At 45.0% G+C, this 12569-nt stretch overlaps 1 protein-coding gene across 2 annotated transcripts in view; it reads left to right on the plus strand.

Annotated features, from left to right (window-relative positions):
* TTC23L (tetratricopeptide repeat domain 23 like) overlaps positions 1 to 12569 on the plus strand; it is a 56123-nt gene that overhangs the window by 12230 nt on the left and 31324 nt on the right. For both annotated transcript variants that reach the window (XM_084783721.1, XM_084783722.1), the window contains exons 5-6: positions 7823 to 7979; positions 9566 to 9691. In XM_084783721.1, coding sequence (XP_084639847.1) covers positions 7823 to 7979; positions 9566 to 9691 — 283 coding nt within the window. The remainder of the gene's footprint in view (positions 1 to 7822; positions 7980 to 9565; positions 9692 to 12569) is intronic.

Here is a 12569-nt window from a genome sequence, read left to right on the forward strand (position 1 = left end):
AACTACCAGCAAGAGCACACAGAAAATCTAATGTACAGACACCCTCAAAGAACTTAGAACACTTTATGTGAAGTAAGCAACCCATAGACGTATGTTGGCAGGCATTTAAGGTCAATGTTCTATAATTAATGTAAATAAAAGCTCTTGGAAAGGTTGAGTGAAGTCACTCCTGGCTGAGGCAGCACGCAGTAGATGGTGTGTATGCATGTGTGAATTCAAGAAAGACTGATGGAAACGAATAGGGTGTGGTCGGCAGAAGAAAGCAAGTTGTGAGAGGTACTACTCCAATGAAAGACCAGGGCAGAGGTGAAGGCTTAAGGGAGTGCTGTGCATCATCCATTCAGACAGCAGGGAATACCCTAGCTAGTCACGATTGGGCCAGGAAGGTGAACTGGAAAGGAGGCTGTGCTGGGCAGATGCCAGCATGGCTTTTAAACATGGGCTGAGAACTTTGGGCTGATGTAGTAGGCAAGTGTGGCTGCTGAAGGTTTTCCAGAGGCGGTGAATACACCAAAGTATTCCTTTAGCAGAACTAATATCACAGTGACAGTTTAATGGAAGCTTTCTAAGTTATGGAATCTAATATTAAGGCGAAATCTAGAATGAATGGGTAAAAAAGTAAGGACTCTGGAATCTGTGAAGAAAAGATGATTTTAAAAGCAAGTCCCACTCCCATGAATCTCTTCTAAGTACTTGCAGTAACATAGAGATAAGGCTATTCTCTGAAGGTTGGTTATGGCACTGAAATATTAGAAACAACAAAGAATTCATCAATGGAGAACAAGAGGGGATATGAGTTATTAAAGAGCATGAAGGACTGCCATCTGCTATCAGGGAAACATCTGAATACATCTTTAGGGAAAAGAGAAGCGCAGCGAAAGACACCAATAGAACTCAGTTCTTCCTCATAAATAAGAGAGGAATAGACAAACTATACAAGAAAGAAAAGAAAAAATACAATAGAGAGTGTGGGTGATGAGAGTAAACCAGATTGGAAATGAGGCTCAATGTTTGCCACTTTATATACCTTTAACTTTTTCTTTAAGATGTTGTGTTATAGATAGCCCCAGCTAGTCTCCAACCTACTAGGTAGTTGAGGATGGAGATGAAGTCCTGATCCTCCCGTCTCCACCTCCCAAGTGCTGGCATGATTTTAGCTTTTCAGTCATAGGAATAAATAATCTATCCTAAAATGATCATTGCACAGAGGGCACAGCCGCCTGTGCTTGACACCCATAGCAGGCATGGAGCTGGAGCAGCAGGAGGGTCAGACACTAGAAGCCAAACCACAGAGCAAGTTCAAGGCCAGCCTGGGTTACATGACACCCTGTCTCCCTACCCACCCAAAAGAAAAGGTGAATTCCCCAAGATGACCTTGACCCCAAAGATGCAGTTTTTTACTGATGAGTAGATCATGAAAGGAGAACTGGAATTATTGTGTAGGAGGGTTTTGTTATTGTTTGTATGCTTTCTAGAGTGGTTCTCACTGTATAGCCCTGACTGGCCTCAGACTCACAGAGATCTGCCTGCCTCTCCCTGGTGGCATTGACAGCATGCACTACCAGGCCTGGCTGGGTGCAGGCTTTGGTGTGTTGATGTTGAGTTGCAGTAGAGAACAAAATGTGTGGGTCAAAAAGGAAAATCCTAAGCATGAGGACACTTGGAGACTAAGACTAGACAGGAGGTGTGGATGTTACAAACATTGAAGATAGTAGGGTTGTAATTACAGGAGTCCATCAAATTTCCAAGATGCAAAGAGAAGAGGAATATGCAGACAGACTTAAAAATGGACATGTTAATGAATGGGAGCAAAGGAGCTTGGGAAAGACTCAGCAAAGAATTGGTTCGAAAGGATCAAGTAGATAAGGGTACCCAAGGCTGCAGCCAGGTGGGGTCTAGAAACTGTGATTTGTGATATATGTGGCAGGACTTTGGAAACCTTAGAACAGTTATTCCTGTGGTCACAGCAGAAGACAGACTCCAGGGACAAGTTCAAGGAACAGGAACCAGTGCTTACACTGTACATTCTCTTGTTTTGGTTTAGTTTGAATGGTTTTGAGACAGGGCTTCATTTTATAGACCAGGCTAGCCTCAAACTCATAATCCTCCTGCCTCAGTGCTGAAATGACAGCTGTGCCACCATCCTATCCTAAATGGACCACATTATATATATATATATATATATATATATATATATATATATATAGAGAGAGAGAGAGAGAGAGAGAGAGAGAGAGAGAGAGAGAGAGAGAGAGAGAAAAGATAGCTAAAATGTAAAAAAAAAAAGACATCTTATTTTCTAAAAGAAAGATACACTAATATTTTAGGCAGAGAGGAGGGAAGAAGTTGGGAAAGAGTATTGGAAGTGTCCTAATTGCTGTGGAGAGACGCTATAACGCAACTCTTATATTAAAGTATTTAATTGGGGCTGGCTTACAGTTTCAGAGGTTTAGTTCATTGCCATCATGGCAGGGAGCTTGGTGACATGCGGGCAGACATGGTGCTAGAGAAGGAGCTGAGAGGTTACATCTGGACCCATGGGCCATAGGAAGAGAGAGACACTGGGACTGGCTTGGGCATTTGAAGTCTAGCTCCAGTGACTCACTTCCTCCAACAAGGCCACACCTCTTCATCCCTCTCAAGTAGTGCCACTCCCTGAGGACCAAGCATTCAAATATATAACACTGTAGGGGCCATTCTTATTCAAATCATCACAGGAAGGATTTTTTAAAAATGGTGTAACTGGATGGGGTGATGCATAACTTGTGGTCCCAACCCTTGGGAGACGGAGGCAAGAGGACCACTAGATCAAAGCCATTTTGGGCTACAGAGTGAAGTCCTGTTCAGTCATCCAAAGGACTAAAGGATGGGATGGGGTCCACGAGGGAGTACAAGTCCTTTGTTAAGCAGAACATGTAGGTGGCTGTTGCTTGATGAGATAAAGGATGCCAGGAGCAGAGCTGCTTCCAGCTGCCCCAGGAGTAGTTCCAAGGAGCTTGATGACACAGCAGCTGAGGCAAGGCAGGCAGAGAACACCAGGGTAGTTTGGCACCAGATGATGCGCTATTGCCAAGTGCGCAGGAGGGAGCACGCGGTATGTGGACAAGCAGTTTCCTGCTATTTTATTTATTATTAATGAGACAGCAAATTAATCAGCTAGCTTGTTGTAATTGGAAACTGTCCAGTTATTCATAGCTCTGTTGTAAGTGCTACAAAACCAGAAAAAGGAAAAGTAATAAGCTCCGTTTTCTCTAATTAGAAAAAGCAAAACAAAACCTGGTACAGACCCAACTGAAGGTGATCTAAAGCAAAGCCAAAGAGCACTCCCACAAATGGCCTAGCCTGCAGGAAGCCTAACTGCAGCTTAAAGTCAGTTTGCATTCGAGAGAGTCTAAACGCAGAACCATGAAAAATTCTCAAACTTAAGACAGATGTGCTACGTTACTCAAGAAGGGAAACTGACTCTGAAAATAATAGTGGTTAATATGCATCCAGACTATTCCAGCACCATCTAATCCTTTCTCATGGCTTAAATTTATCCGTGAGATCAAAATAAGATGGAAGCTGTTTTCATTAGCATCTTTTAGGATGATGAATCTTGAGGCATGCCAGGACTTATTTCTAGGAAATCTGATCCTTGACCTTGGTCCCTTGTTCCACGGTAACTTCTTAAACATAAAGGGTGTCCAAAGGTGGCTGCTTTCAAGTGACAATAGTGATCTCAAAATACTGGGTTTCTCTGAACAGATGTCCTCTAGCCTGAATCACGTCAAGAGAAATCAGAGGCTGGGCATGGTAGCACAAACCCTTAATCCAGCACCTGGTGGGTAGAGGCAGGCAGATCCCTGAGTTCGAGGCCAGCGTGGTCTACAGAGAGAGTCTGAAGAGCAGTTTACACAGAGAAAGCTTGTCTCAAAAAAAAACAGAGGGGGAGGGGGAGGAGAGGGAGAAGAGGGAGGAGAAGGAGGAGAGGGAGAGAGAGGAGAAGGAGAAGGAGAAGGAGGGAGGGAGAGATGGAGGAGAAGAGAGGGGGAGGGAGAGGAGGAGGAAAGAGAAAAACATCAGAAACATCTGACCACACTACCACAAAAATAATTAAGATATGCAGTGGACAACTTTGAATCCATTTTGCAGGTCTTGATGCCACTTTGATTTTTACCTCATTTATGCACCATAAATGCAGGGGGGTGGTAACGGTGGTGATGTCCCTGGCCTGGGAGAGCAGATAAAGGATTGGGCAACCACTAGGATTAAAGACATGGAGATGATGGCACACTCGTGACATCCTTCATAGAGAGATCCAGTAATAAGTCTCATGTGCATATACACAGACTTTTCTTTATGTGAACAGAAGTATTTATTTCAATTAATAGAATGCAAATTAATTTCAAAATGTCACTGATAGTGACATTGGAGGACATTTTATCATTCACTTTCTCCAGTAGTATGTGCCATAAGAATAATTGCCATCAGTAAACAGGAGAACTGTGTGAATACTTGAGGCAAAACCAGAGCTCTTTCATACTTGAAAAGGTTAGAATACATTTCTCCAGAGCAGTCAATGGTCTTGAAAGTCTTCAGCGTTAGTTCCCCTCTCATTAAAAGTGCTTGGGTGCTCTCCATTCATTTCATTTATTACAAATTAGATTCAACATTATTATTATATGTAATACTAAAATTAGTTATAAGACAGGGAAAAGGAACAAGCTAACAATAGAAAAGAAACATTGGCCCCTTGATGCATTATGACACCTCACATGCCCACAGCAGTGCAGGTACCATACATACAGCAGTGCATGCACCCTACCCACAGCAGTGCATGCACCCTACCCACAGCAGAGCATGCACCCTTCCCACAGCAGTGCATGCACCCTACCCACAGCAGTGCATGCACCCTACCCACAGCAGTGCATGCACCCTACCCACAGCAGAGCATGCACCCTACCCACAGCAGTGCATGCACCCTACCCACAGCAGTGCATGCACCCTACCCACAGCAGAGCATGCACCCTACCCACAGCAGTGCATGCACCCTACCCACAGCAGAGCATGCACCCTTCCCACAGCAGTGCATGCACCCTTCCCACAGCAGTGCATGCACCCTACCCACAGCAGTGCATGCACCCTACTCACAGCAGTGCATGCACCCTACCCAGACTGGGGAGGATATGAAAACAGTGCTTTCCCCTTCAGTGCTTATTTAAAAGTGTGCCGGTTCCAAACTACACTTAATTCACTTAAGCCCACTGGTTGTCAATCCAGTGTGTGCAGTGGGAACACAGGAGTGTGGTGACAACTGTATAATGAATTAGCAGGTGAGCCTGCTGCAGGAGAGTTCCTCTCAAAGCCGTCATAGGCAGCCCAGGCACTGGGTTGGGCGGGAGTTAAGGGGGAAATTGGGCCTTTGAAGCCCTGGGGATGCTTCAGGGCAGGTTTCTAGTTGTTTCACTTCCAGTTCACCCATCCAGGAAGAAGGCTATGAAGATGTGGGGATGTTAGTAACTCTTCCATGTTCACCCTTCTTCCTCCTTAGGGACCAGGGAGACAAATCAGTTGGGTTGCTAAGTTCCCAACGGTCCATGTGGTTTTGGAAAACAACCTATTTGATAGAGATTCTTGGCTTCCTATTTTATTATCTCTAGTTTTAAGACACCAACACCAGCCCCTAATGTCTCACTTTCAGAGTTTATTAATTGACACTGAGCATCGCCAGGCACCTGACAAGCGAGATGCAGTCACCTCAGCTTAGCGTCTGCTTTGCCCTCTCTAAAATTCAAGTGTTACCAATGTGAAAGTATTAAGAGGTGGAGCCAATAAGAGATGGTTAGGCCTGGAGGGTTCCTCCCCCAGGAATGAGATTGTGGCCTCAGTAAAAGAGGCTTCAGGAAGCATGCGGCCCTTTTCTCTCATCAATCCTCCCATATGAATGTAGCAAGGAAAGAACTCTCTCTCTCTCTCTCTCTCTCTCTCTCTCTCTCTCATATCTCTGTCTCTCTGTCTCTGTCTCTGTTTCTGTCTCTCTTTCCTCTCTCTCTGTGTCTCTGTCTCTCTCTACTCTCTCTCTGTGTCTCTGTCTCTGTCTCTGTCTCCTCTATCTCTCTGTGTCTCTCTGTCTCTGTGTCTCTGTCTCTCTCCTCTCTCTGTGTCTCTCTGTCTCTGTCTCTCTGTCTCTGTCTCTCCATCTCTGTCCCTCTCCTCTCTCTCTGTGTCTCTCTGTCTCTCTCTCTATCTCTCTCCTCTCTCTGTCTCTCTCTCTCTCTGTCTCTCTCTCTCTGTCTCTCTCTCTCTCTCTCTCTCTCTGTCTCTCTCTCTCTCTCTCTCTGTGTGTGTGTGTGTGTGTGTGTGTGTGTGTGTGTGTGTGTGTGTGTGTGTATGTCTCCAAGTGTGGGCCTCAGACACCCTGGATTATTTTCACCTAGGAGAACTTTTGGTTACCATTGGAAACCTTATTGCTGTTGTAAGTGTGCATCTTGCTTCTCATCCCACTGCTTGTAAACCAGAAACTACTAGAAGCTGACAGGGAGGCCCAGGAATTTGTCTGGGGCAGTTTGAGAGCCACATCAGTCTGCTGACTTAGAGCCAAGCCCTCTCTCTTCAGAGCCCACTTCTCTCTTCAGTTAAGCTCTTCAGGGACTAGCTGGCTTCAGGGTCAGGCATAGAGCTGGTCCAGGGAAGACTTTGTTCCTTTCACTGTACTTCACTAAGGAGGTCCTGCACATTTAGAGCATGTCAGGGCTTTGGACACGAAAGGCCGACCCTTTCAAATTACCTTTGTTGAAAATGAAGTTGAACCCAAGCAGTGACACTAGGCTCTCAGGCCAAAGGCAAAGCAACTTTAGTAATGAGCCAGTGGTGTGAGGTGTGGACTAAGGCCACAAGAAGCCAACTTGGCAGGGATGGATATGTTTACCAGCCCCAGATGCCAGCAGAGAGTGTGAAGACTGAGCACAGCTCCTTGCTTTCAGCAGAATGGAAGAGAACAGGGTGGTATCTGGCCTTTTTCTTTTCTCATCAGGAAAAGGGGAAGGTGTGAGTTAGGCTTGATAATGAGGCAGCAGTCCAATAGATAGTATTCTCCAGACTACCATCTACCTCTGCTGTTAACTGCACAGATTGTTTAGAAAGATTATCAGGAACATGACAGTTTTTGTAGAAGAGGAAACCTCCACCAGTTCTGTCTTGCTGGGGTTTGGCATTCCATGTGTCTTCCCAGTGAGGGGCCTCATTGCACTTAGACATTGAATTCTTGTGTGTGCTTGTGACCAATTAGTATGACCAGCTTCATTTTTGCGTTGGACAAAAAGAAATATCAGATGGAAATAATTACATTCCTAAACCCTTGCATTTATAAAATGTATTTTCCAGAAAGCTGAAAGCTGGCCCTGTGTGTCTCCCATGTGCCCCTGGTGAGGGGCAGCTGTTGAAATGCATATCATTTGCCACATGGAAGATGGAGATGCTTTTGCATGTTGGAAAGGTCACGGGGCATTTACAGCAGAATTGTGAAGGGTTACTCAGCCCCCACCCCCATCAGTTAGTGATTTTTCAAGCTGATATCCACAGATCAATGCCAGGAAGATTACATAAAGATTGTTTACCGAATTCAAAATAGAGCTTCCTGGACATGCTCTAGAGATCCCTGCTGACCAGGCCTGGCTTAGATTGAGAACTGATCTGTATAATGGTGCCCAGTGCTTTGCTTCACAACTGGACGGGTATCTGACAACTGTAGACCTGTTGCCCTTTCAGGAATGACTTGGACTGGGACCTGCCTTAGGTAATGTCATTCTTTCTTGACGTATCCCCTCTCTGACTTCCTCAGGCCTCCCAGCTCAGGCCAAGAAACATGCCCAGACCGCCAAGAGTACACTGCTGGCCTGGAAGCGAAGCACGACCTCGAACACAGAGAAAGAGGGAATCTTGCAAGCTCTGGTCATGCTGTACTATACCCTGGGGACCGCCTGGCTCCTACAAAACCAATATCCTTTCTTCCCCAAGTGCATCTGGTGACCAGGGTTACAGGCCATGTGCCACACAGTGGGTGGGGGGGGGGGGAAGGTAGAAAACGGAAGTGGCTCCTGGTAGCTGTGTTCCATTGTCTAGGCCCTCCATAAGGTATTTGCCCACCTAAAAAGGTCTGCATTTCATTTTTGTGTCTGTTCTTATAAACCTGGAGTTGAGGCATGGAAGGTACATCACTAATAGGCACTTGGGACATTCAGATCTGGTGGGCTTTTCATGGAACACTGAGAGTCAGCATTCACGATGCACACGTAAGAGGTAGTCATGGTAGCAGTGTAGGACTGGAGAGGATGCGAGGTGATTTAAGGTACATGTTAGCAAAATAGCATTGTAATTCCCTGGGGAACTTCACCAACAAGTGCTAGATGGCTTCCTCCCTGGAGAGTTTGATTTCCTGGGTCTGGGGTACTTCTGTTCCTTGGCATGCTTGAAAGCCAAAGGCAACTATAGTGTACAGCAGAGCTCCCTGGTTTAATGGGTCCTTGATCATCCAATCAGTTTTTAATGCTATTGAGAATATTACCTGTGAAAACAGAAGTCAAGCAAATGGGCTGATGAAGTTCTCCAGAGCTCCAGAAAGCGACCCTGGTATATGCCTGTATCACCTGAGACACTCAGTTTATTATTTATAGAACCTCTAGTTCAAGATCTGTTGGCGCCTCTGCTTTTTGAGCCTGTAGCAGGCCAGAGAGTCATGGCAGGAGTGTCTGGTGAAGTGCAATCACGTACCTCATAGCCAGGGAGGAGGTGACTAACAAAGAGAAAGGTGCTGGAATCCCATGGTATTCCTCAAGGCCGTCTCTCAGTAGTATCACACTAGTATACAAGTGTGATACTTGCAGGATGTCAGAGACCGAAGTGGTGTGTCAGTGTCTGTCCTCAAGAAACTTGTGGTTTGGATCTTTGGATGGTGTTGAGAGAAGCACAGTTCCTAAGTAACCCTGAGTATACTGAGCTCAGCAGCCCCGGTCTCTTCCACTCCTCACACCCCACTCTCTATTGGTTCTGTGGTCAGCTTGCTACATCTGATATGTTGTTTTCCCTTAGTGGGGAAAGGTTAAAATCTGGGAAATAAAAGGATGTTTGGGAATTAAGGGGCTTTTCTTTCCTGCTGTTTGTCCCTGGCCCCAGATCTGCTTTTCTTGGATTTTCTAAATGATCCAAAAAGTCCCTTTCAGCATAATTAGTTCCTCTTTTGTCCCATTGCTATGAAACAATTTGGTAAAAATGAATAACTGTTGTTGGGGAGTCGGTGTCTCTAAAGGAAATCTAGTGTAATTTACAGTTTCCGTTTGTTCCTGCAGACTCTCACTACTCCAGACCTGGCGCAGGCAGCCACCACAGGAAACCCAAAGCCTTTTTTTTTTTTCCAGAGAAGTCTCCTTTCTTCTGTAATGGCGTACACGTGGAGAATAGAGGACACAGTTAAATACCCACTTCAAACACTGTTTTGTTTTCCCAAGAGTCCCCTTTGTTAGCTTATAGACTGCTGTCTCTGTATACTGGCAGTTAGTGTACCGGGCATTTCCCTTGACTGTTTCACTGGCAAACATGCCTATAATCACCTACAGAAAGCAGAGAGAAATATGAAGGAACTGAAAGAGTTAAGCGAGGCAGCCATTTGTGGGGTCCAAGTCTCAAATGAAGACCTAACCATTGCTTTGGGCAGGTAAGATCTAGCCCCCAAAAGCAGAAACTTTTGTGAATGGGATCTGGGGTTCATTCTGTTTGGCCTGATAAAAAAGGGGAAATGTTCGGAGCTAAAAAGCCCAGCGGTCATCTAATAATAAAAGAGGTCATATTTTTCAACTGAGGGTTCTATGAGCTTATTATGTGCTGCCCGCTTAGTCCTCACAGCCACCGTAGGGCTGGTCAGGACTGTTGTAATTCCCTTGGAGGAGCGGCAGGGAGACTAAACTGTCTAAGCAACTGGTCTAAGGCCGTGGTTCTCAACCTGTGGGTTGTGACCCCTTTGGGGCGGGTCGTATATCAGATATCCTGCATGTTAGATATTTACATCATGGTTCATAACAGTCACAAATTACAGTTATGAAGTAGCAATGAGGTCATTTTATGGTTGGGGGGCACCACAACATGACAAAGTGCACTAAAGGGTCTTAGCATCAGGAGGGCTGAGAAGCACCAGGGTGAGGCAACTTAGCTCATAACATAGACTGTGATCTGAACATGCTCCTTCATTATAACAACTCTCACATTTACTTTGGGATTGATTATTTTTCTGAGTTGCCCCTTACTTTTATCATAAAACGTGGCATCTTAACAGATAGGGAAAGAACATGTAAGGAGGCATTTAATTGGAGTGTCAGAGCTACGCACAGATGTGCATTTTAAAGGAAAGCTCTGTTCTGTATAGCAACAAAGTTCGTTTGTTCAAGCCAGAACAAGACTTAAAATTGTTTTGAGTTGAGTTAAGGATCATCTGAGAATCGAGTATTTAGAAAAAGAGAGTGGGCCCATCAGATTATCAGGGGAAAGAAGTAATGGAAGTTTACTCTTCCACAGATTTTTCAAATCTCTTCCCGTCCCTGAAAGAACTCCCTTTCCAAAAACTATAAGTACTTGGCACAGTAGGGCAGACAACCAAATGGTAAGTACAGAAACACATGTGTCACATCTGCCTCCTCCAAACAGTCCTGAGTCTAGAAGTCAAATGGGTCATGGTGGGGACATGTTTAATGTTCAGAACAAAATCAGACTGTTGACTCAAGTCCACAAGGCCATGGCTAGAATCTGGTGAGTGCCTCCTGCTGTCATGGAGGGTGGCACTCACATGTTTCTGCTTGATGGGAAACAAAGCTGTGTTCCCTGTCACAATCAAGTCTAGTGCTTATTTTGCTTGTTCCCACAGTTTTTGAGTACCTATGTGTGTGCTCTTAGGAAACCTTTCAGGTCTAACACACCACACCCTGCTCTGAGTGCTCTGACATCTTATTTCATTCAGTCCTTGCTGTAACCTATAAGGGTGGGTGTTCTTAGTGTTTTTATTTTATAGATAAGGAAATAAGGCACCGAAGCATTAACTGAAGGTGACAGAGCCAGTTGCAGGGCTTGGCTACTCATGGAAACATCTGAATTCATAGCTCCTTTTCTGCCCCTTGCTGTTATGTTTGATATGCATCAAATGTCTAGCAAAGACAAATATCTAGTGATGCCTTTTCCTTTTGAAGGGGAGAGACAATAAGGCAAGACAGCTTGCTAGCGTCTCTTTCAGAACTCGTGATGGGAGCCATCCCTAACGTCCAAAGAACAAGAAGAATGCTTTTTGGTCAAAAGAAATATTTGTCTGCTTGATAGAAGAGGTTATTGTTTCAAAGAACGGCTAGATGGCCCATCTCTTCATCCCTCACCCCTGGAGATAAGCTTTTCAGAAATGGCTGCCTGACAGGCCTCTTGCTCTCTTCAGGTGCTAGTCACAAATAGGCAACCCCGAGTTGTCTTTCATTGAGACAAGATCTCAACTCTGTTGCCTAGGCTGTCCTCAAACTTACCATACTCCTCCCGCTTCTGCCTTAGAAACACAGGGGTGGGCCTTCCTATTTAGCCAAGAGTTTTGGGGCCTTACGAACCCAGAGGCTTTAAGCCGTAACTGGTAGTTGTGTAGTTTCAGAAGCTAGCAGTTTGTAGCTCTAGGTGCTCAGGTAGACATATTGCTCTGGGCTATGAGTTCCATCAGCCTACCATAGCTCACCTCCTGCTCTCAGGAGCCAGCACCCTCCGTTTTTAAACACTGACAGCTCTCTAGATCTCCTTCGGAGCCATGCTGGAAGGATCGTGCAGTACCAGCTTTCAGGGCCTCTTGCCTTCTACAGTCTTAGCTCCCCAGTTCCTAGGCCAGATTATACTTTCTGGAACTCTTCAGATACCTTTTCTTTGCTGATAGGTAGTCTCAGGCTGTGTTACAAGGTCTTAGTGTCTTCTGTTGTGATGAAGAAAGACAATTCTGGAGACGCCTCTGTTGGGGTCTACTTTTGCAGCACAAGATATTATTACTCTAGTGAGAAGCCTCCAGCCTGCCCTGAGAAGGAATAAAGGTTTGTCTGCTGTGAGCCAGAAGAGGTGGGTGGCATGCTTATGCACAGCTTCTAATTCCAAAGTCACAGCCTCTCATGATTGCTAGTTCTGCCAAGCTATGAGCCTCACATATAAACCAATCACACGTTACACACATATGGACCTTAAGCCTCATACAGATGCAGACTATCAGCTTCAGCTTTTGATGAGTCATTAGAGCTGGCGCCTTACCCTACCTTTACTAAAAACCATTACTGCCATTACAAGATCCACACTCTGTGCTTATGAGTAAAGTATTCCATCTTGGAAGTTTCTGGGTGACATTTTTCCATTTGTGTTTTTATAAAAATTGTACAAGAATGGAACATAGTCATGGGTTAAGCAAATGGTGCTGGTCTGTGAAATCTTATGGGCAAGATTCAGGATAAATGGGAATTTATTTATAGCAAGGCTGGATTTTGAGCCAACTGTCCAGATGATTGGCCTATGAAGGTAAATTCTTTATTTCTTGGGTT

This window comes from Acomys minous, assembly GCF_964271855.1.
Source record: "Acomys minous genome assembly, chromosome: 5".
In the NCBI taxonomy this organism is placed as follows: Eukaryota; Metazoa; Chordata; class Mammalia; order Rodentia; family Muridae; genus Acomys; species Acomys minous.